Source organism: Mesoplodon mirus, assembly GCF_964341445.2.
Source record: "Mesoplodon mirus genome assembly, chromosome: 7".
In the NCBI taxonomy this organism is placed as follows: Eukaryota; Metazoa; Chordata; class Mammalia; order Artiodactyla; family Ziphiidae; genus Mesoplodon; species Mesoplodon mirus.
Genome location: NC_138983.1, coordinates 126,974,748 through 126,998,559, shown reverse-complemented (window position 1 = coordinate 126,998,559; position 23,812 = coordinate 126,974,748). Strand labels below are relative to the sequence as shown.

The following is a 23,812-nucleotide window of genomic DNA, read 5'->3' as shown; positions in this document are numbered from 1 at the left end:
CGGAGTCTTAGCCACTGAACCACCAGGGAAGTCCCAACTGGAGATATTTTAAAGATAAGTTTCCTCTCCCAGACAACACACCAGACTAATAAAATCACAATCTCTGGAGGTAGGATACAAGAATCCATATTTTTTAACTTCCTCAGATTATTTCAATATGCAGACAAATTTGAGAACCACTGTCAAAGAGAGATGAGAAGATTCCATATCCACAAAATACTGGGCTGGCCGTTGGGCTGGCCAAAAAGTTCATTCGGTTAGTGAATACATTGTTCAATAAAATTCTTGGTGAAAATGAAAAATGTGTGGGACTTCCCTGGTGGCGCAGTGGTTAAGAATCCGCCTGCCAATGCAGGGGACCTGGGTTCAAGCCCTGGGCCAGGAAGATCCCACATGCCGCGGAGCAACAAAGCCCGTGCACCGCAACTACTGAGCCTGAGCTCTATAGCCTGCGAGCCACAACTACTGAGCCCATGTGCCACAACTACTGAAGCCCACGTGCCTAGAGCCCATGCTCCGCAACAAAAGAAGCCACCGCAGTGAGAAGCCTGCACACCACAACAAAGAGTAGCCCCCGCTCGCCTCAACTAGAGAAAGCCCACGCGCAGCAACGAAGACCCAACACAGCCAAAAATAAATACATACATACATTTATTTTAAAATAAATACATACATACATTTATTTTAAAATAAATTTAAAAAATTAAAAAAATAAAAAGGTAAATAACAAACAAAGTAATTTCTCAGACCACAGTGGAATGAAGTTAGAAAACAGTAAGGAGAACTGAAAAATTTTGTGTAAATTAAACAATACTCTCTTAACCAATGGGGCAAAGAAGAAATCACAAGGAAAATTAGAAAATACTTAGAGATAAATGAAAACAAAAACACAGCATTCCAAAACTTATGGGATACAGCAAAAGCAGTGCTCAGAGGCAATTTATAGCCGTAATTGCTTTACATTAAAAAAGAAGGAAGATCTCAAATAAGCAATCTGACTTTACAACCTGAGGAACTAGAAAAAGAAGAACAAACTAAACTCAAAGCTAGCAGAAGGGGGACTTCCCAGGCAGTCCAGTGGTTAAGACTCTGCGCTTCCAATGCAGGGGGCGTGGGTTCGATCCCTGGTCAGGGAACTAAGATCCTACTTGCCACATGGCGCAGCCAAAAAAAAAAAAAAAAAAAAAAAGCTAGCAGAAGGAAGCAAATAATAAAGATTAGAGCAGAGATAAATGAATAGAGGATAGAAAAACAATAGAGAAAATCAACAAAACCAAAAGTTGGTTCTTCAAAAAGATTAACATAATTGAAAAGCCTTTAGCCAATTGTCTAAGAAAGAGACTCAACTCCAGCCAGAAATGGAAGTGGGGACATTACTGCCAATTCTACAGAAGTGAACAGGAGCAGAGGGTACTGTGAACAGTTTATGCCAACAAACTGGACAGGCTAGATGAAACAGACAAATTCTTAGAAACACAAAACTTACCAATACTGAAAAAGAGAACTTGTAAGACCTATAATTAGAAGATTGAATCAGTAATCAAAAATTTTTTAAAAATCAAAGTAAAATACACAAAACATGAAATTTACCATTTTAACTGTTTTTAAGTGTACAATCCAGGGGTATTAAGTACATTCACATTGTTGGGCAACCATCACCACTGTCCAGCTTCTGAACTTTTTCATCATCCCCAGTTGAAACTCTGGACCCATTAAACAACAATTCCTTCCTTTCCCTCCCTCAGTCCCCAGTAACTTCTATTTTCTGTCTCTATGGATTTGCCTAGTCCAGGTACCACGTAAGTTGAATCATACACAATTTGTCCTTTTGTATCTGGTTTACTGCACGTAGCATAATGTTTTCAAGGTTCATCCATGTTGCAGCATGTGTCAGAATGGCCTTCCTTTTTAAAAAGCTGTATAATATTCCATCGTGTGAATATACCACATTTCCTTTATCCATTCATCTGTTAATGGACATTTGCATTTCCACCTGTTGGCTGCAGCAAATAACACTGCTATTAATATTGGTGTACAAATAACAGAGTCCCTGCTTTCAGTTTTTTGGGGAATAAACCTAGAAGTGGAATTGCTGGATCACACGGTAATTCTATATTTAACTTTTTGGGGAACTGCCATACTAGCTTCCATAGTGGCTGCACCATGGACATTCCCACCAGCAATGCACGAAGTTGAACATTAATTTTTACAAGTCTTGATTAAATAGTCTATTGTGTCTGGAGGAATTCGGTAAAACATACTCCAGGTGGGAAAATGCAGCCTGAGCTGTGCCTGCCCAAAATGCTGGACTGCTCTATGTTCCAGCTCAAGGTAACTAGTGACCTGCCTATTATTGGAGAGTAAAGATTAAAGATTAGGTGAGTGAAGTATATAAAAATTGGGGAATTCCCTGGCGGTCCAGTGGTTAGGACTCCACGCTTTCACTGCCGAGGGCCCGGGTTCAATCCCTGGTTGGGGAACTAAGATCCCGCAAGCTGTGCGGTGCAGCCAAAAATAAAAAATAAAAATAAAAATTGGTCTTCTTTCCCAGGAAAGATTGAACTGTCATGTTAAGGGTACTAGTAATGCTTGAAAATTCCATGATCCTTAGATTAAAAAGATTTCAGAAATATCAGAGAAGTAACTAGATCAGGGATCCTCCCCCAATATTTTATTATGAAAACTGTTAAATAAAAGAATTTTGGAAGAATTGTACAGTGAATTCTAAATACTCACCAACTAAATCCTACAATTAACATTTTGCTATATTTGCTTTATCACACGGCCATACCTCTCTATCCATTCGTCAGTCTTATTTTTTGATACATTTCAAGTAAGTTGCAGACATCAGTGCACTTTACCCTTAAACACTTCAGCATGCTGGAGAGGGTATGGAGAAAAAGGAACCCTCCTAGACTGTTGGTAAGAACGTAAATTGGTGCAGCCACTATGGAAAACAGTATGGAGCTTCCTCAAAAACTTCAAAGAGAGCTACCGTATGATCTAGCAGTCCCACTCCTGGGCACATATCCAGAAAAGATGAAGACTCTAATTCTAAAAGTTACATGCACCCCAGTGTTTACAGCAGCACAATTTACAATAGCCAAGACTTGAAAGTAACCTAAGTGTCCATCACAGATGAATGGATGAAGAGGAGGTGATACACACACTCACTCTCTCTCTCTCTCTCTCTCTCTCTCTCTCACACACACACACACACACACAATGGAGTATTTCTCATCCATAAAAAAGAATTAGGAGTTGGGGATTAAAAGATACACACTGCTGTATATAGATGTAAGTAGTAACTCTCAGAACAGACCACATGGTGTTAAAAAATTTTTATCTCGATGCACTATAAATTCTTTTTGTGTCTTTTAATTTTTCCCGATTTAAAAGACTTAAGAGTAGAATATCACACTGCTATATATAAAACAGATAAACAACAAGGACGTGCTGTATAGCATAGGGAACTATAGTCAATATTTTGTAATAACCTATAATGGAAAAGAATCTGAAAAAGAATGTGTGTGTGTGTGTGTGTGTGTGTGTGAATCACGTTGCTGTACACCTGAAACTAACACACCTTTGTAAATCAACTATACTTCAGTTAGAAAAAAAAACATATTTGAGGGAATGAAACAGACATGCAGCACTCACTCAGTCAAGTTTATTGAGAATCTACCACGTGCTCAGCACTGTCCTGGGCAGTAACGTGAGAAAAATTACAAAACAAGATACCAAGAAGGGGAAAATACACTTTGCACTCTGTTAATCTGCAGTCTTTTCCACGTTGCTTTTCAAAAGTGTTCTTGGGTCGTTTTGGGATACGTGATCTCCCTGCTTTTTCCACGTCCCCCTAAGGTTTCCAGCACTGACAAGTTATGTGCCACTATGGCCATCCCCTAAAGAACAGAGGATGGGACAGGAAGAACAGCTTCCTGCTGATGGGGCAGTCAGGGCTGGGGTCCCATAGCGGGGTAGATACTTTGAGCGGGAACCCGTCAACCTTGAGGGCTCAGGGCACTCACAGTGAATCATAAAAAGGCCAGACTTGGGGAAGCCCCAGACAGGGCCCTGGGGCCCTTGCTCACCCCCTCCCTGGAAGATGTGCTTAAAGTGCTAACACTGTAAGAAAACAAGGCATAGCTACATGCAGGCCTGGACGCACCAGACTTCTCACCTCCCATTCTTCCCCTTTCTTGTGCTAACACCAGGCGCTGGCACCACCAGGGCCCAGGCCAGAGGGGAAGTCTAGTGCCAAGTGAAGAAGTGGAGAAGGTCCAATGTATAACCTATGATGCCCAAGAGGGGGCTGGGGCAGAGAGGTGTGCAGCAAAGGGTACTGGTTTGTGCTTGGCCAGCGCTGCTGGGCCAGAGGTGAGTTCCTGTGCAAAGGGCAGGTTGGTTCTCTGCAGCTAGCAGGGTCCTAAATTTTCCCTGAGGGAACAAAGCTGCATAGCATGGGAAGGAGATCCAGGACGTGCAGGGCCCTCCCAACCAGGCTTGCCCCATGCCTGCTGTACACGGTGCTGAGGAGCACCGGTGTGGGGCAGAGAGCTGCCCCAAGCCGACAGGCCATGCCACGCTTAGATGCTGGACGACCTCCAGGCACACCTGGACAGAGAGCCCCATCCACCTGGGCACAGGCAGTCATGCAGGCCCTCAACCAGAGTTGGAACAAGGGCTTAGGTCCAGCTGGCAGCCTTGCCAAGGATACCAGTGACCCAGAGGACAAGCAAAAGTGGCAGTGGCATGGCCTCGTCCCGTTGGCAATGTGGCCAGGCAGAGGATGCCTTGGAGGAGAACCGGGAGGGTGCCCAGGGGCCAAGAAGGCACCCTCTGTCTTAGCCTCAGCTCAGAGCCAGATCTCATCACTGCTCACACTGGACACCCGATAAATGTAGCCCAGCATTGGGAGACGGATGAAACCTGCGGGTCAGAGATCCCAGGAGACTCAGTCACCCTCATTCCTTGACAGTTGGGAGACCACTCTCTGCCCCTTGGGGATTCAGAGGCCCTTTGGCACAAGCAAAAGGGCCGGGGAGCAGGGCAGCAGGCCCCATACCTCGGCTGGTGAGGAGGCCGCCAGGCTCCGGATCCAGAAGCTCTGGCTGGCTGTTGTCCTGAGCCATCTGCTGGTCCGCTGGTTTCCCTGTGGGGTGACAAAGGGGATGGTGCCCGGGATGAGGTGTGTGCCCGACGGGGTCTAGACCCTCCTAAGGCCCAGGGTCTCTCTTTTTCTCAGAAGCACCTCCACAGATAAAGCTGGGGCCAACAGAGGGTCCTGGATGTACCTCTGGAGTCCGGAGTGAGGTCGTTGAGCTGCAGGTGGGACGGGAGGGACATGTTCTCCCGCGGCAGGCGCACGTTGTTGAGTTTCAGGTTGTTGGAGTCACTACAGGGCAGAAAAAGGCTTGGATGGGCCCTGGCACCAGCGGGCATAGACTCCTGCTTGCGGCCCGTTCCCGAACTACCGGAAAGCCCAGGATCCCCCCTGTCCCCATGCTGCCTCTCCATTTGGCCCGTCCACCCAGCCCCAGGGAGAGTTACCTAGAGATCAGGGATGGGCGCCGGGAGGGGCCTGAGGAGAAAGAAACCACAGCAGTGTCTCAGTGTGCCCACCTGCTCTGGGCTCTGCCCCCTGCCCTCTTCAGGCCCAGAACCCTCAGGCAAGGGGTCTCTCAGATGCCCAGACTGGCTTCCCAGTGCCTGGCCCTGCTACCTGGGATGCGCGTGGCCTAAATCATGGCCACGCCCAGGAAGACCGGTCCTAGCACTTGTCAGAGGCGTTCTGCCTAGCTCCACTCGCTGCCACGGCCTTGCTGCCCACCCCCTGACCTCGTCTCCCCTTCCCCAGCCACCCTCTGCCCCCGCCCTGCTTTGGCCCTACCTTTGGTCTTCTTCGCTTTCCTGCAGACCAGGCAGGCCACCAAGGTGCTGAACCCCACCAGGGTGCCCAAGGCAAGCCCTCCAGCCACAACGATGCCCAGCAGTGGCACTTCCACCCGGGTGGCCAGGAGCCCTGCAGGTCATTCTCTGGTTAGGTTCCCAGCGGGCAGGGCCCCCCAACTCTGAGATGCCACAGGTCACTGCTCTGCCCTCCTTGCCCCAGGTGGCCAGGGACAGCTTTCACCAGACTCGCCCAAAAGGCAACAAGTCTTCCTGTTTCTGCACCATGATCCCACACCCATCCGAGGCTTTGCTGGGCCCATGGCTGGCAGTGCTCACCTGGGGCCGGAAGCGAGGCGCTGGTGACACCCACGTCGTTGGTGGCCACCACGGAGAGGTTGTGTGGCAGGCTGCGGAGCTGCAGCTGCACGGTGTGTTTGGTGAGCCAGGGGTAGTCCTGGGCATCCAGCACCAGGAAATCAGAGGCGTTGACAGTCACCAGCCCATCCTGGTCGATCCAGGTCACGTTGGCAGGCGGGTTCGCACGCACCAGGGCAAAAAGGACGACCAGGAGGCCCGGGCCTTGAGCTTCCTGGTACTTGGCCCCAACCTGGGCAATCTCCGGCTTAACTGGTGCAAAGCAGAGACCAGTATGTTCCCACCACAGCCCCTTGCACGCCTTCCCTTTCTTCCCAAACCCAGAAGGGAGCCAGGGGTCTGGACCTCTCCTTAGGGGGCACTGGGAAACAGGATGGCTGGGTCTGCCAGAGAGGCAGCATTTCGTACAAATGAAGATTAAGAGTATAAACACTAGAACCAAAATGTCAAGATTTGAATCCTGGCTCTGCTACTTACCAGCTGTGTGACCCTGGGCAGATTGCTTAACCTCTCTGTGCCTCAGTTTTGTCATTTGTAAAATGGGGACAACAATAGTAATTACCTCATAGGATTATTGTGAGGATAAAGTGAGTTCATATTTGCAGAGTGCTTAAGTGTTTTTTAAGTGTCCTACCAGACCACCTGCCTGGTGGCTGCTGGGGGTCCCTGGGCAGAGAACCACCTGAGGGGCACTCACATTGCACATTGAGGAGGACGGAGGCGTTGGCTGACCGGCCACTGTCTGGGTCCTGCAGGGAGCAGTTGAGCTCATGCTGGGCCCGCTGGGCAGTGACGGTGAAAGTGCTGCTGCCTCCAGAGAAGGCCTCTCTGCCCACGCTCAGCAGTCTTGAGGTGCTGGCCTTCTGCAGCTGTCCATCCAGGTACCAGGCCAGTCGGGGGGTGCCAGGCCCCCCTGCCACCCAGCAGGTGAAGGCGTGGCGTTCATTCTCTCGAAGTGCCCGCTCTGCCCAGGTATGACCATCAATTTGTGGCGCCAACTCCCCCCAACCTGGAACACAGGGGATTCTGGGGAGAGCTGGTGGAGGCTTAGTACTGTTCTGTGACCGGGATGAGGTCCAGTTACAGAGGGGCAGCAGGCCAAGAGACAGAGCTCCTGGGTTCTCTAAGCAGGGACGGCTGGACCTTGGGGAGGTGGATGAAGGGAACCCAGCTCTGGTGCCTGGAGTGGGTACCCAAACTGAAGATGCAGGCAAGGAGGGGAGAGAGGGGGACTTGACCGCACAAATGCATGGCCAAGGGATGAACAGGGGTGTACCTGAGCTCAGAAGGGCCGGCAGGAGCAGAAGTGTGTGCGGGAGGGTAGCTGGCCCTGGAGGCAGCGCCATGGTGGCCCCGGCCTGGGCCCCAGGCTGCCGAGAGAAGGGGGCAGGTCTCGATGTTAGCCAGGTGAGAGCAGAGAAGCTTAATAACTGCTCCAGGAATTTACTCTCCAGAAACAAAAATAAACCATGCACGGAAACACAAATGTAGAACGATCCACAGTGGTGAAGGCAAGGACGCAAATGGTCGAGCCCAAAGTTCCAAACCCAGCCAGCACGTACCTGTACACCTTGCGGGCACAGAACTGAGCGCTGACTCCACGGGACAAACAGGCACACGCTCGCAGGTACACAGAAACAACCTGCAACCGTGCAGCCCGCACCAGGCCCAGAAGCACACACGCGCGCGCGTAAACACTCGGGGAGGGTGCCCCTCCCCCAAAGGGACCGTCCTTCTCCCGACCCCGGCTCTCTCCTGCCCGCTTCCCTCACCCACCTACGCCCCTTCTCCCCTCCTCCGGATTTGGGCCGAAGAGGAGAGGATCCGCGAGGCGGGGGTCGCGAAGCATACCCGCCCCCGCCTCGCCCCGCCTTCCGGTGCGGCTCACCTGGCTCACTCCCTGAGAGCAGCCGGAGCGACTGCTCAGGTCTGATGAGCACCGCAGTCGTCCGCAGGGGCCCGGGCTGCGCCAGGCAGGGCCAATCGATGCCCGACCTCGGCCCAAAGGACCCCCTACCCCAGGGCGGCGGCTCCGGGACCACATCCCGGGCCTCGCTGACTGCCTCGCGCGCCGGGGATACTTGAGCGCCCTTCCCTGCGGGGACGGCGGAGGACGCAGACACAGGCGGTGGCTGGGAGAGCCGGCAGGTTTATTGGTTGCGGGCGCCCCCCTTCCCCCCACGCCCGCCCGCCCGCCGGCGGCTCAGCGCCGGTCGCGGGGCCCGCGCAGCTGCCCCATCACGTCGGCCAGCATGCGGTTGCACAGCGCCGCATACGGGTTGAGCAGCACCAGCTGGCGCCGAGCGAACGCGCTGCCCAGCCGCGCTGCCCGCTCGAAGTCCCTGCGGGCGTCGTCGTCCCGGCCCTGCAGTCGCGCCACGAGCCCGCGTTGCACGAAGCCCTGGCGTGCGGCGCGACCCCGACCGCCGCTCAGCGCCAGCGCGCGCTCCAGGTCCTCCAGGGCGCCTGCGGGATCGACGGACGGGCGGGGGTCAGGGCCGCGGCCAGCAAGCGATCCGGCCCCGAGTGGAGTCTCTGGCGCTCGGCCGTTTACATCCCTCCTGCACTTGACCCTAGAGATCGGTATTGTTATTCCCTTTACGCAGATGAAGACTGGAAGAGTTGGCAAGACTCGGCCTGGGCTGCACAGCCAGTTAGTGGCAGAGCTGGGACTGAAGTCCAGGTCTCGCCTTGTCCGTGTTATTTTCCACCATCTGATACATCAAAACACGGACAGAGGGTCACTATGTTATGAATCTGGCCCTGTTGCCAGGCACGCATACGTTATTAACCATCTACCATGTGCCAGGTGACTGACTCCGAATCCCAGAGTCCAAAAACATTAGAATTAACTGACAACCATGTCTTATACAATAAAGTCCTTTTTTTCTCTCTTTTTTTTTTTTTTTTTTTTGCCGCACCACGGGGCATGCGGAATCTTACTTCGCTGACCAGGGATTGAAGCCGTGACCCTGCAGTGAAAGCACAGATTCTTAACCACTGGACCCCCAAGGAAGTCCCTCTAACTTTTGAAGACATTTCTCTCCTCTTTTCCATTGATGCCTTAAAACCGCTTCTCTCACCTGTGTTCTCTACTGACTGCCTCTTCTCATTCTTTATTTCCATGGTCTTCATTATTTTGTATCTAATTTTCTTTGAAAGAGGTCTTGGAGCCAGAGGTGGCCTGCAGCATTTTTGTTTTTATCATCCTCATAAATACTTGGCTCATTAGGCATCAGAGCTGTGAACTCAACCTCAGGCAGCCAGCTGGTGTCCACTGTAGGGTACTGAGCTGCATTTCTTCAATTCACTCAAGTTCTCTAGTCTATCGCGCCTGTCAGGGCAGGGCGCTGGGGGAGCGCCAGCAGCATCCTACAGCAAGGCTGATCTTGCCTGTCCTCTCTCTGTGCGTTTTGGTCCCCGGAACCCAGCAGAGGCTCTGCTCCCCATCCTGACTGGTCGGTTGAGAAGCTTTCTAATCACAGCATTCTTTGCTTTCCCTCAGAGGAGCTGGTCAGGAGGAATTGAAGACCTTCTCCAGGCAGAATCCCCTCTGATGCTCTCGGGTTTTGGTCTGCAGGCTGTCCCAGCGGCCTTTGTGGCCCTTCTCTGCCAAAGCCAGGTGACAGACAAGCCTGGGAAAGGCCCTCAGAGTCCCCCAGTATTCCCAGAATGGAGTCCAAGCTCCCCAGCCTGGCATTCCTGGCCCCAGGAACACCTCTACCACCACGGGTCTCGATAGTCTAGTAGTTCCCTACCAGGCTTCTGTGGTTTACCCTTTCGTTGAAACCCATTAGTGATTCCCGGTGTTTTCAAGACAAAGTCCGATCTCGGCCTAATGTTCGCAGTTGTTCACTCTCTGGCCCCTGTTTACCTCTCCGGGCTCTGGAGAGGCTCCATTCTTCCAGCACTCCCTTTTCCAGCCAGATTCCCTGTACCTGTCCATGACTTCAGGACCTCTACAGGCCGTGCCTTCTCCCACTCCCTGCCCTCCATCCAGCTAACGCCCACTCATCCTTCAAAACTCACCCCTCAGGAACAGATCCCATACTGAGCCCTGTTGGCTTGTTATGCTGCTATTATATCTACGTGTCTGTTCTACCCTCTAGGCTGTGGGCTTCTTGAGAAGCAGTATCATGTGGGGATTAAGAGCACAGGCTCTGGAGCCCTGCCACCTGGACCAGATCCCAGCTCTGCCGCTTCTCAGCTGCATGAGTAGGAAGCTACTTAACCTCCATGCTTCAGTTTCTTCATCTGTAAAATGGGGATAACAAGAGCACGTACATTTGAGGGTTGTTGTGAGGATTATATGAATGACTACAACTCACATGTGAAGTGCTGAGTGCCTGACACATAGTAATTGCCATAAGCACTATAATCCTCAGCACCTAGCCCACTGCTAGAATGGTAGGCTCTCATTAAATTTTTATCAATAAGTAAATGGAATGCAGTCCCCCTGACTCTCACAATATCCCCAAGAGATTAGCCGAGCCCATGATATGTCTCTTATGGATAGAGACATAGGTTCCAGAGGGGCTTAGTGACTTCCCACGCCCTGTGCCCAAGCCCCACAGACACACCGTCTCTGGTCTGCACAGGCTCCAGGGACTCTCTCCTCACCTGTCACGTCTCCCCGGAGTCGCCGGGCCTGGGCTCGGTTGTTGTAAGCCGAGGCCCTCTCAGGCAGCAGGTTGATGGCTTGGCCAAACTTCTCCAGGGCTGTGCTGAGGTCGCCAGCCTCTGCTGCCATCACCCCTTGCAGCTCCAGGGCCTTCGACTGCTCCAGCTGTGCTCGAGGGAAAACTCCATCTGTGCCAGGGAGGGAGCCAGGAGGGGACAGGTGTGCAGTTGGGAGCAGGAAGCAAAAGCCACCTGGGGCTTTGGAAACCTGGGACACGAGCCAGGGCTGACTGGGCAGGGGTGTAGGTCACAGCAGGAGTCAGATGCAGTGTTTGGGGCAGGGGGAACTGAGGTCAGCAAGGCGGAGAACTAGCACTGCTTAAAGTTCCAAAGGGACCTGGGAAAGGGGCCTTGGTTGGCTCCCCACTGCCAAGAGAATGAAAGCCAAACTCCTTAGCCTGTAGCTAAATGGTTTGCTCAAGGTCACACCGCCCATAACTTGGATTTGAACCCAGGTCTTTCTGGCTCTTCAGTCTGTCTCTATTTTGTTCTGTTCTACTCCACTGCTTCCAACAGGAAGGCCTCCATGACATACCCGGGTCATGAAAACCATTTCCAGTGTTTCTCTCAGCTTTTCAGCCTGAAGTTTCATTAAGGCTTAGGTTTCACTCCTTTAGAAACAAAGGGCATCAAAAACCCCTGACGCGGACAACAGGCCCCCTAAGGGGCTGGTGGAAAAGCCAGTGAGCGCACTCGCTCTGGAAGAATTAGCTCAGGGCTTGGCTTGTAAGGTGTGTGACACTGAATACTTGCTTAGGTTGGAGCCGTTTAGCTGAGCCACCCCCTGCCCCGTTTCTTTCTTCCCTGCTGTGGAGGGTGACATACTCTGTTGTGACAAAGACGTGAGCGTTTCACATGGCCCCTCTCCCCATCAGCACAGTTAAGCTTGCACCATGGGGTGAACTGAGTGGGGAGGTCAGTTCAGAGGGTGGTGGTGGAGGAGAAACCTGGCTTTCTCCTCTGGGCACAGTGACTCTTGCCAAGCCCCTGTCAGTGCACTGAGGATCAGCAATCATCATCCAAGGGTCGTGGAACAAGGGCCCTCGTAAGACCACCTACCTCTGCCACCCCAGCAAGGCAGCAGACCAGCCAATGTGGAGAGCTATACTCCAAGGTCGAATACTGACCTTCATCTCGTTCTTCCTTCTCTGCTTCCTCTCCCAGGTCCAACCCAACAATGTCTCCAAACGGAGTGTCGGGGCTGAAGATGGCCTGCAGCACTGCCTGGTCATTTGGAGTCCCCATGGTGCTCAACTCAAAATCCAAAAAGGTGACTCCCCGTGAGAGGGAGGAAAAAGGGGTGAGGGCCGAGCCTCCAGCCAGCTGATCCAGAGGGAGGAGGTCCGTTTGAGGACCAGCCCCCATGAGGAGGAGTGTTGACCATTCCTGGGCTGCAGTGTAAACTCAGCCCCCTTTAGCCTGGGGATAGTGACCCTGGCTTGGCAGAATATATTTACAAATATTTCTCAACTGCCTCCCTACCCCCACCCCAGTCCTAGGGAGAAACAGAGTAAATAAATTGCATTTCAGCTTTAAGGTGGAGTGGAGCAAAGAGAGGGTACTGCCCAGGCTCTCCCTGAAATGCTTTCATTTTATTATATTCGTAGATGGGGAGGAACTCATTAGAAGCCAACGCTTGACCACCCGTGGATGAAGAAGGGGGATATATGTACAAAGTAAAGGAACTATTCCTTTGTCGTCTTGACCCGTTCCTCATATCCAGAGTTCATTAGGTCCTGAACATACATCACTGGTGAATAAGGGAAGAAAATATGGTTGAGAGACAGTGTAGAGTGGGGCCTGAAGGAAGGCAGTGGGGAATGATTTCATGATTCCACCTTAAAAGAAAGGACTGTGGAAGGGACTTTGTAATCAGGTCACGGGCCACGCCCCTCCCATTCATCCACCTCAGCCAAAGCCAAAAGAAAGTTCAACCATGTGCAGCAATAAACTTGACATGTTTATTAATTAAACTATCACTTAAATAAAAAAAAGTGCATAGAAAATAAACATGTTTAAAAACTCCTTTTTTTTTACAACTATGTACACTTTTTACTTTTACATTCAGTCTTTCGTAGACAGCTTTCAGCATTATTATTTTTTGAACTATTAAAGTATTTTCCTTCATCCCTGTCACAGGGAGTTAACACTGATGGACTTTAGACACATTTTTTTCCTTTATTTTTCTCTTTTTCTCTAACCAGAAGCTTGGAAGAACACAAGGAAAAAAAAAAACCGAAAGATCTGTTATACATGGTAAAGTTGTCAAGAAATGTCTTATTTCTAGAAAAGAAGCTTGTCATCTGTTGAGCTTTTGAAACAATTATTCAACTACCTGTATTTACTAAAGAGACTGGTAAAAGTTCAATAAAAGAAACACCACAAGTCTATTTTCTTGGTTGAAAGACAGAACTAGAGTACCTCGTAACAAGATACCAGGAAAGCACAGAACACAATTTTCCCCTAAATGCAGGTGGTAACCCCAACATTCATAACCAAAAATAGAGAAACAAGGAGTACAGGTACTGACTGGCAACATTCACAGGCAGAAAAAATCCAGGTGACACCATTTCTGCATTTCTCTCTGATCCCAGGAATGGACTGTTCCGCCATCCCCTTAGGATGGGTCCCCCCGCCCATCGCGGGGGTGGGGGGGACCAGAGGAGCGCCAGACTGACATTCTCCTGCCAGTACTGGCAACTGTAACACAGTCCTTATCTATAGTGTTAAGAGGATTAAAAGCCATGGACTGAACTAGGCTTTGTTACACGGTGCATTACTATATTAGTTCCTATATATATCATATTTATATTTGAAAACCAAAACAAAAAAGTTGCAAGTTTTCAGAGTGTGAGACTTGACTGGTATTCATGATTCGGCACAAAACCATCTGCTAGATAACCTTGTATTGCTTTAAAATGAAGGAAATGAAACATAAAATTACACCCAGCCCTTTGCAATGACCCGCTTTTCCTTAAAAAAAAAAAAACCCAAAAAAACCACAACTTGATTTCTATTTTTAAAAAATCCCAAATCAAACTTAACATCTGACAAGGTTTTGACCTTTAGTATTTTCAGATACTTGATTGAACGACAGTCCTTTAGAAAGATACATTCATTAAAAGGTTTTTTTTTTTTGTTTTTTGTTGTTGTATTTTTTTTTTTTTTTTTTTTTTTTTAAATCAAGGGAGCTGCATGGTGCTCACGGCATTGGCCAGGGGTTTGACAGAGGCAAGCGGGGTGGTGGAGTGGATCCCGGCAAAGGAGTCTGGTTGAAAACTTTTATGTAGCTGCCAGGGCTTCCCCCTTGATTCTTGTCATTGGTCTAAAAACAGGAGGGGCCGGGCTGGAGGTGGCGGACGGTAATGGAGGGAGCCAAGGGACCAAGTTCCGGCCAAAGGGTCAGCGCCATGCAGCTATTCTGGTTACACAGTTGTCACTGGCCACCAGGAAATGCAGCCACAACAGGTTCTAGCAGCAAAGCTGTGAGCTGGCTCTGTCACTGAGAACTGACCAGGTTTGCAGCTGTTACTCCTTAGGGATTCGGGATGCCCCTTAGGGGATTCTTGGGAATGACCCACCACAGTTCCTCAGTCTGCACTTTTGTGCGGAGATTCCCTTGGTCACTTTCAAAACAAACTCGGAGGTGTTTTGGAGATAGCTATGCCATTTTTTTTTTTTTTTTTTTTTTTTTGCCTTCTTTCCCTCTTGTAGGGAAACCTTAGCTTATTCCCCAAGTTGCTGGCAGGTACGCTGAAATTTGGCAATGGACTCAAGGCTGAGCTCTAAGAGGAATTCCTCATTTCCGCGGTTGACAGGGAGTGGAAAGGCAAGGCAAACCATCTGCAGCTGGCAGGAGAAGGAGAGCTGGGGGTTCCTCCCCTGGCCTCAGGGTTTGGGACTGGTAGAAAGAGCTGAGGAGGGGCTCACAGTACAGCACGGCCTAGCAGGGCAGTAACTAGGTCTATTTAGCTGAGTTTCCCCCACCCCCGACTGGCCTTTGGGTCTTTCTCAAGGTGAATTCATGACCCATCAGTGCATTAATCATTTCAGTAACAAATGCAGCTTAAGGTATTTTTCTTTAAAAAAAATAGGAATAAAAGGATTTACAAAAAAACCTCACACAGTGCAATAATAAAGGAAACCAGACACTAGTGGAACCCCTTGGGCCACCGTATCTTGTTCACGGGCAAAAGGAGGAAGGGAGGTGAGGTCTGGGTAGAGTGCTTTTCCCCAGTCCCCTGCTGGCACTTCTCCACGATGACAGGGAGTCTCTGCCTTCCTGGCCACAGTGCTGGGCTCCTTGCATGACAGTGAAAACAGTGACAATGTTCCAGCAGAGCCACCAAAGTTCTTAATTAAGGTCACGGAAGAACAGGGAGCCCAGGATGGAAGGCACAGCAGAGCCACGAGTCCCGGGGCAGAGAGCGCTGGGCTGAGTCGTATTGCTTCGCTAGACTTCCTTCCGTAGAAATGGGCTTCTCGAGGCGAGAAAAGGTGCCTCGCCCTCCACTGGACTACGCTGCTCTGAAACCTTGTAGCTGACAGAGGCAGAGGAGAATCTGCTTTATCGTGAGTGGTCAGACTGTGCTTCAGTTTCAACGGGCTGCCCCAAAAGAGGGCACAGGGGAATCCGGGGGGGTCTTTGCAGGCATGAGGACTTGGTGGGCAGAGGGAGAGGGAACGAGGTGACCTATGAAGCAGATGGTGATGGAAAATGTCAGGTTGCCATTCAGCTTGGTTGCTAACTCTGAAGGAGGAAAGACGAGGGAAGTGTAGGTTCCCACCTCTCAGCACTGAGCTGTGCCAGAAAGGAGAGAGACAGGGCAGGAAAGAAGAGGAGAAACTGCTGTGTCGAGATCCTACCGCAGCCTTTTCAGGAGCTTCGATTTGGGAAGGAGGGGAGTGGCCCGATGGAGTTGGGGGGACCTTCCTTTGCCATTTATTGTCAAAGAGCAAACCCAGGAAACGTTTATGTCAACAGGGCACAAACAAGCTACACATTAAACAACAAAAAGTACACCTTCCAGGGGGAAGTTGGGCAGGAAAAACCAGACTTTGTGTGTTCAGCTGAATATTTTCTCTAACTTCATCCTATGAAAATAAAAAATTATTAAAAACCGATCTTCTTTTAAATTAGGATAATACCGCGGTTTAAAAAATAGCCTTGTCATAAGTGCTTCTCCCTATGAAGTGCTTCTCATAGAAAAATATACAAAATATATTTACATTTATAAAACCTTAAATAGTAAACTGTAAACAGAACAGAGTAAAATCCAATGACTTAATTTAACAGGTTCAGGACACTGTCTTGGGGAAAGGAAGAGAAGAAACATTTGATGCTGTTTTGACCACATCCTAGGGAGTAATCAGGGCAGTAGTGTCATTTAATTTACTTTATCCATAGATTTTGTGCAGGTGGCAGAGTTCCCTCGATACAAGGTGGTCTAGTCCCCAAGTTTTGGGCCTTGAAATCTGATTAGTGTTCTGCCTTCAACTGGACACTGACCATTTAAAAATTAAGTCTTCCTATGTTTTAACAAGGGGAAAATAAAGTTATCACGTCCTAGGAATGGGGCCCAGGGGTTACCCTGGTTGTGATACTCTGGTTGTTGCATGATTCAACTCCTATTTAAATAATCTTCCTCTTCTAAAAAATCATGCTACATGTATTTCTTTAAAACTCTCAGTGGAGTTTTATGAAAACGTCTCCAAATTCTGTCTGGTTATGGCCAATGGCTCCTGTCCACTTCCCCACTGGGAGTGCTTACAGGCTCAGGGAACGTTTTGTAGGCACATCCTATGCCCAACAGGGAGTGTCCTCGAGCAGGGAGTCACTCTCCCCTACCACCCAGAGAGCACGGGAACGCAGTGGGATGCAGAACGGGGGGACGAGAAAAGTGGAGTGAAGAGAAGGAATGAGAGGGAAGCCGCTCCTATTGTCTAGGAAGGTGACTGTCTGAGATAAGGCTCATGGGGGTAACGCTCCCACTTACAGCCCACAGGCTCAACGTCTGATAATGAACTGGCACAACCCCAAGACAGCCTTTTGACACCAAAGGTGCTAAGAAATCCTGTCTCCCAACCAGAAGGGGACTCTCAAGTGGGAGCACAGTAGGGAAAACCACCAGACCGTCTTTGTTCAACACACGGCTACAGGCTGGGCCCGGCTGGCAACCAACCCCACCCGCACTGGGGCTGTGCCTGACCCCTTGCTTACAGTGCTCTGGAAAGGCCAAGGCAAGGATGGCAACTTCTCTCTGAGGAGGTGCTCAGGCCCGATCTCCCAACATAACTAACCCTCTATAGGCTCCTTCCAGGCAAGTCTGCTAGGGACCCGTTTCCCGCTTTTTAATGGCACACAATCAGAGGGGTCCCAGCAGAAGGCCGATCGCAGATCTTTTCTTCGAGACCTCATCTCTCTCCAGGACTATGATCACATGTATAATGTGAATATGGGACCTAAGGGAGCCCAGCCATCACGGAGGCCCCTCAACTGTGCCCACTCAATCCTGGAGCTCCTGGCTGCTGGCAAAGGCCTTCGGCACTGTTTTGGAGGCCCTGGGTCCTAGTGCTCCAACAGTAGGGAGAAGAGCAGCTTTAGTTTAGGAACTTCCGGCATTTCTTGGCACCACAGTTGCAGGGTAGCTTGTTGCTGGCATCCTCAATGGGGAACTTATAGTCGTAAGTGAGTTCCTCCCCTCGGTAGATTTTGCGCATGGCGAAGATGACAATGTGCTTCTGCCCGTCGATATTGATAACCCGAGAGTAGCAGTTCGGCTCACATGAGTGATTGATGAAGCGGGCGGCGTTTCCATGCATGGTGGCATCTACCACCTCGGAGTCATCGATCCGGAACATGTAGCAACCGATGCCCTACAGGAAGGAGAGCAGAGAAGAACCTGTTATTTATTACAGCGCAGGCTTGACAACATTTCCCAACCTTTTTCTGATGTGACCTTAGCCACTGATGAACAGGTTCTTCTGGTAAAATTTCTGGATTTCTCCCATCTTTCAGGATGCTTCCATGACAAATTCCTAGATTACAGGCACTAGACCAGAGGTTTCTTAATGTCTCCACAGGCAAGAGAAACCTAAAACTTGTGTCACTAGTTTTTTTTTTTAGCTGCACCGAGCGGCTTGCGGGATCTTAGTTTCCCGACCAGGGATTGAACCCGGGCCCCTGCAGTGAAAGCATCGAGTCCTAACCACCGGACCGCCAGGGAATTCCCGTCACTGTGTGCTTGTGATCCTGGGATCCATTCAGACAAACCTTCAAAGAGTATCTTTGTGTGCTAATCCCGAGAGTGGACTGGGCCCACTACAAATTCAGAGATGTTAAAATGTAAAAAAAAAAAAGTCTAATTAAAATATACTAATTCTTCTGCAATCTAGGGATCATCTTTATAGTTGATGGCCCCTTTCTATAACGAAAGAACTGGAGAATGAAAGTGTGGAACTCACCTTGCTGTCATAGTACTTCTCTCGCTTGTCAGTCTGGATGGAACGGATGACGTTGCCAGCGTACTCAATCACCATCTCACCTGCATCGATGTTTCTCTTACAAAAAAGACCCCGGCCATGGATGGGAGACCTAGGACATAAAGATGGAAAAGACATCAGCCGCAGATTTTGCAAATAAGGTTAAATGTGTGAATACATGAATATATGAATAAAATCTCCTGGTCTATTAGTTCCCCAGGAGAGACAGACTTGGAAAGAATCTGGACCCACCTGATCTGAGTATATTAATCACTCTAACAAACAGCCAAGGATTAAAGATTTCTCTGTTCCAAAGCCCACCAGAAGTAGCAATACTTTAAAGCTTACTGTGTTAAATTCCTCGTTCAACACAAGGAGCTGCAGGGTCCCAGGACATCAGGTTCAATTAGAAATATCGATAAAAACCTCACTTACTGAATGAAGGAGGTCACTCCAGCATTTGATCCACTTTGATTTTGGAAAACTTCATTAGTTTTCTATAATTCTTTCTACAATTTTAGCCATACCTGTAGACACCAACTGCCTCCTTAGAAGTCTTTTTTAAGTGCCGGAAACGCATGGGCATTGGCAGATCCATACTAGTTGCCCTCCTAAAGAGAGACGGTTCGTTATTAATGAATTCTCTTCAGGAAATCATCAGTTTTGAGTCTTGGATCCAAGGTTCCTAGAACGTATGACTACACTATTCTGTGTGTTCAATCCCAAGCATAACAAATGCCTTATAAAATTAGGCCTAAAATATAGTATGTTATATATGAAGTCTGTGGTGGTACATGCAAAGCTGACAGAGTATACTACAGTTAAAGAAAGTAAAATATACATCTTATAGTTATTTGAATTTCTCCTCTAAAACACATTCCTCTCTCTTTGACAGCCAGCTACTGTTACTTCAACACAAACTCTATTTCAGTCTTCTTAAATGTTATCTGGGAAATTGTGATCTAAGCAAAACTGCAACAGAGGGAAGCAAAGAGTATTTCTTTTTTTATTTTATTTTAAAATTTTTTATTGAAGTATAGTTGATTTACAATGTTGTGTTAGTTTCTGGTATATAGCAAAGTGATTCAGTTATATGTATATTCTTTTTCACATTCTTTTCCTTTATGGTTTATTACAGGATATTGAATATGGTTCCCTGTGCTATATACAGTAGCACCTTGTTGTTTACCTATTTTATATACAGTAGTTTGTACCTGCTAATCCCAAACTCCTAATTTATCCCTATCACCTTTCCCCTTTGGTAACCAGAGTTTGTTTTCTGTGTCTGTGAGTCTGTTTCTGTTTTGTAAATAAGTTCATTTGTATCATATTTTTGATTCCACATATAAGTGATATCATATGGTATTTGTCTTTCTCTGACTCACTTCACTTAGTATGATAATCTCTAGGTCCTTCCATGTTGCTGCAAATGGCATTTCATTCGTAAAAAGTATTTCTTATGACCGCTCTCTACTCCAGGCTTACCGAGCTGACTTCAGCTGTACCTCCTCCTCTTCCTCATCATTGGGGTTGTATTCAGGAGGCTGCCGGTGTTTAGAAGCCAGGAAGTTAAACATGTCAAATGCTGACTTCCTGGAGCCAAAAGATGAAAATATACTTAGAGAAATACTTTAACAGAACCAGTGAAGGACAGTGTTAACACTGGAAATCTCAAAGGTTAAGTGGGAAAATAATTGTATCATTAGATCATAAAATCAAGACCTCAAACTGCTTACGGAAAGGAAGAGAACTTGCCTCAGGTGGACTTCAGCCCTGGCCGAGCCATGAGGATTCAGTGGAGGTTCATTGGCCTCCTCTGGTTTGTGGAAACGGAATTTGTAATTCCTACAGTGCTTGGCACCAGAAAGTTGCTCAATCAGGAACACAACTGCATCGTGGAGAATCCCCAGCATCCTCAAACCGTTCACACCTGCAGGATCAAAGGCACCAGGGTAGTGAGGAGCCCAGACAACAGGAAGCCGCATAGAACCACAGAAATGCCTAAGCTAGGGAATCACTCTGCCAGAGGCTGCTCAAGGGTGAATTATACTAAAGACAAGCTAGAAATTAACATTAGATAGCCATTAAAATGATGCAGGTACAGATCCATCAATATGGAAAACATTCATGATAATGATAGATTAAGTGAAAAAAGCATGCCACCAAACTATGGACTATTTTCTATGTTCTCTATGTACACAGAAATGCTATATGTGTTATTTCATTTCATGGCATAATGACCACACCAGGCAGGAAATGCTAGCTCCATCTCAAGGTAAGTAAACCTGGGCTCACACCCAAGGTCACAGAGCTACTGTGACAGGATTTGAACCTGGGTCTGTATAACTCTAACTATGATTCCATTTTTGTTTACAGGTAGTGGAGTAATAAGCTCACATGCACACAGGCACCTCACTAAAATTCATAAAGAATGTTAGTGAACCCCTAACACAGAACTCTCTTCCGTGCTGTTACAGGGAGCTTATGAAGAAATACACTCAATAGCCACTTTGTTTTACTCAGTCTTATTCCATTAATGAGCATTTCTTATTTCTTTTTATTAAAAAAAAACCATTTATATTAAGTCTGCTGGCATAGATGGTGAAAGGCTTTCTAAAATGATTGGCTTCAGGATTTCCCTGGTGGTGCAGTGGCTAAGACTCTGCGCTCCCAATGCAGGGGGCCCGAGTTCAATCCCTGGTCAGGGAACTAGATTCAACATGCATGCCACAACTGAAAGTTTGCATGCCACAACTAAGGAGCCCACGTGCTGTGACTAAGACCCGGTGCAACCAGATAAATAAATAAATATTAAAAATAATAATAATAAAAAAATTAAATGATTGGCTTCTTTCCTTAAAGGATGGGACACAGTAATAATTGCCATACCTCTTTTTAACACTAGCAAATAGCTAGTTAAATAAATAGTAGTCTATCATTTACAATTACTGTTTTTGGTATTAATAGATACCAAAATAATAATAGCATCTACTGTGGACAAGATATTATTTCATAGGCACAACTGTTAGGATCACACATGCAATTCCAACAGACACACAGTTTGTGTTATAAAGCATATTTATAGAGATGTAACCCCAGTGTAATCTGGGGCCATATGCTATGTCTGGAAGGATATCCGTGTTTCAGTGTTAACAACTACTTCTAGGAGGTGGGACCCCGTCCACCAATTTGTTATTGTGGTGATTAGCTTCTCCAAATTTTAAAATTCTACATCTTGTATAATTTTTTAAAAGAGGGGAAAGGTGGGCTTCCCTGGTGGTGCAGTGGTTGAGAGTCCGCCTGCCGATGCAGGGGACACGGGTTCATGCCCCGGTCCGGGAAGATCCCACATGCCGTGGAGCAGCTAGGCCCGTGAGCCATGGCCACTGAGCCTGCGCGTCTGGAGCCTGTGCTCCGCAACGGGAGAGGCCCGCGTACCGCCAAAAAAAAAAAAAAAAAAAAAAAGAGGGGAAAGTTATTATCAGGTGCCTAATTTCCACTTCACTTACAATAATCTCTAAGGAATATAATTTGGTTTTAGTGGCAAGCAGAAAGTTAAGTCTCCAGATAAGCAACATTCTTATGATCACAATCGTTGCTCCGATTAGAACTCAACCTATAAAAGTATAAAACACAAGTCGACAATATAAGAGCTTGAAGTCATATATAAGACAATGGCAAACATTTTTTTTTTCTATACAACACTGACTTTCCCTAAGAATTTCCTCCTAGGAGTTTTAGATTGCTGTGGATTCCTAGGTAGAAAAAGCCATTAAAAAACATACTTAAGTGTATTTTCACAAAATTCATTTTAATGTTTAGGCTGAGTGTTCATCTCTAGTGTTCAACCTTCACTGCAGGGCTTACAATGAGATTGGACACTGTCAATAATGGGAAAAGAAAGATGAGTTACACATGGCCCCTGTTCTCAAGGAGCCCTTGGCAGAGGGAGGCAGATATGAACACAAACCTTGCAATGTGAAAGCAACCAGATAAAGGTATAGTATAAAGTACTACAACAGGGAACAATCTTTTCTCATGTGGGCCATTCACTTGTTCATCCAACAAACATTTACTGAGCACCTACTGTATCTCCCGCATTCTTTCCATCTCTCCACTGTGCCAGACAGAATCTTGGGAAAACAAAGGTGAACAAGACAGGAAGGTACCCGAGACAGAAAGGTCTCAGATTTTTTTTTTTTAAATAAATTTATTTATTTATTTTTGGCTGAGTTGGGTCTTTGTTGCTGTGCGCGGGCTTTCTCTACGAGTGGTGAGCGGGGGCTACTCTTCGTTGCGGTGCACGGGCTTCTCATTGTGGTGGCTTCTCCTGTTGCGGAGCACGGGCTCTAGGCGCATGGGCTGCAGTAGCCGTGGTTCGCAGGCTCTAGGGCACAGGCTAAGTAGTTGTGGCACGTGGGCTCAGTAGTTGTAGCTCGCGGGCTCTAGAGCGCAGGCTCAGCAGTTGTGGTACACGGGTTTAGTTGCTCTGCGGCATGTGGGATCTTCCCGGACCAGGGCTCAAACCCGTGTCCTCTGCGTTGGCAGGCGGATTCTTAACCACTGCGCCACCAGGGAAGCCCAGGTCTCAGCTTTAATGTCACCAGAACCCTTGGACCCTTACCTAATACCATATATAAAAATTAACTCAAAATGGGTCAAGGACCTAAACGTAAGACCTAAAACTATAAACTCTTAGAAGAAAACATAGGACAAAATCTTCAGGACACTGAATTTAGCAATGATTTCTCGGATATGACATCAAAAGCACAGGTAACAAAAGAAAAAAGAGACAAAGTGGACTTCATGATGATTAAAAAATTTTGTGCATCGATAGTATTAAAAAAAGCTAGTATTGGGCTTCCCTGGTGGCGCAGTGGTTTAGAGTCCGCCTGCCGATGCAGGGGACACGGGTTCGTGCCCCGGTCCGGGAAGATCCCACGTGCCGCGGAGCGGCTGGGCCCGTGAGCCATGGCCGCGGAGCCTGCGCGTCCGGAGCCTGTGCTCCGCAACGGGAGAGGCCACAACAGTGAGAGGCCCGCGTACCGCAAAAAAAAAAAAAAAAAAAAAAAAAAAAAAAAAAAGCTAGTATTCAGTGATTTCTCTGAATTCTATCTCAAATCCCTTCAGTCAGGATAATGATCTTAATTTGGCATATTAGGGTACTTAAATAAATCATGTCAGGTTCATTACTTTATTTTTATTTTTTTATTTTTTGCTGCACCGCACAGCTTGTGGGATCTTAGTTCCCCTACAAGGGACTGAACCTGGGCCCTCGGCAGTAAGAACAGAGTCCTAACCACTAGACCGCCAGGGAATTCCCAGGTTCATTATTTTAATTAATCCTCACAACAAATTTTGAAGGTTGCATTAATATTCC

At 48.0% G+C, this 23,812-nt stretch overlaps 3 protein-coding genes and 2 long non-coding RNA genes across 17 annotated transcripts in view; 2 read left to right on the top strand and 3 right to left on the bottom strand.

Annotated features, from left to right (window-relative positions):
- Positions 1 to 405: 405 nt before the first annotated feature.
- On the bottom strand, positions 406 to 8,321 carry TMEM25 (transmembrane protein 25). 6 transcript variants are annotated; one of them, XM_082627714.1, is made up of 10 exons: positions 8,159 to 8,321; positions 7,833 to 7,912; positions 7,547 to 7,640; positions 6,968 to 7,279; positions 6,232 to 6,522; positions 5,894 to 6,025; positions 5,554 to 5,584; positions 5,298 to 5,398; positions 5,069 to 5,155; positions 406 to 1,514 (listed from the first exon to the last, which is right to left on the bottom strand). In XM_082627714.1, the coding sequence occupies exons 3-10, from the start codon at positions 7,614 to 7,616 to the stop codon at positions 1,483 to 1,485; spliced, it is 1,056 nt and encodes a 351-aa protein (XP_082483840.1). In that variant the 5' UTR covers positions 7,617 to 7,640; positions 7,833 to 7,912; positions 8,159 to 8,321; the 3' UTR covers positions 406 to 1,482. The 6 variants fall into 6 exon arrangements, with proteins under 6 accessions (XP_082483840.1, XP_082483838.1, XP_082483841.1 ...); XM_082627712.1 differs by lacking the exon at positions 406 to 1,514 and adding an exon at positions 1,567 to 2,000; XM_082627713.1 differs by lacking the exon at positions 406 to 1,514 and adding an exon at positions 3,649 to 4,932.
- Positions 8,322 to 8,324: 3 nt separating this feature from the next.
- Positions 8,325 to 10,501, top strand: LOC309807784. 3 transcript variants are annotated; one of them, XR_014294669.1, is made up of 3 exons: positions 8,325 to 8,414; positions 9,776 to 9,892; positions 10,380 to 10,501. It is a non-coding gene; the product is annotated as an uncharacterized lncRNA (long non-coding RNA). The 3 variants fall into 3 exon arrangements; XR_014294670.1 differs by having other exon boundaries at positions 8,333 to 8,418; XR_014294671.1 differs by lacking the exon at positions 8,325 to 8,414 and adding an exon at positions 8,635 to 8,722.
- TTC36 (tetratricopeptide repeat domain 36) lies at positions 8,458 to 12,195 on the bottom strand (the record flags this gene model as incomplete). The annotated part of the gene is made up of 3 exons (XM_082627718.1): positions 8,458 to 8,736; positions 10,891 to 11,079; positions 12,078 to 12,195. 3 exons carry the CDS (start codon positions 12,193 to 12,195, stop codon positions 8,474 to 8,476), a joined length of 570 nt encoding a protein of 189 aa, XP_082483844.1. The 3' UTR covers positions 8,458 to 8,473.
- On the top strand, positions 12,123 to 13,709 carry LOC309807783. The gene is made up of 2 exons (XR_014294668.1): positions 12,123 to 12,220; positions 12,558 to 13,709. It is a non-coding gene; the product is annotated as an uncharacterized lncRNA (long non-coding RNA).
- KMT2A (lysine methyltransferase 2A) overlaps positions 12,898 to 23,812 on the bottom strand; it is a 75,343-nt gene continuing 64,428 nt past the window's right edge. For 5 of the 6 annotated variants that reach the window (XM_082627706.1, XM_082627708.1, XM_082627707.1 and 2 more), the window contains 5 exons: positions 20,184 to 20,362; positions 19,918 to 20,021; positions 18,960 to 19,043; positions 18,415 to 18,544; positions 12,898 to 17,826 (listed from right to left, as the gene is read on the bottom strand). In XM_082627706.1, coding sequence (XP_082483832.1) covers positions 17,551 to 17,826; positions 18,415 to 18,544; positions 18,960 to 19,043; positions 19,918 to 20,021; positions 20,184 to 20,362 — 773 coding nt within the window. In that variant the 3' untranslated portion in view covers positions 12,898 to 17,550. The remainder of the gene's footprint in view (positions 17,827 to 18,414; positions 18,545 to 18,959; positions 19,044 to 19,917; positions 20,022 to 20,183; positions 20,363 to 23,812) is intronic. The other variant, XM_082627709.1, reaches the window with a different exon arrangement.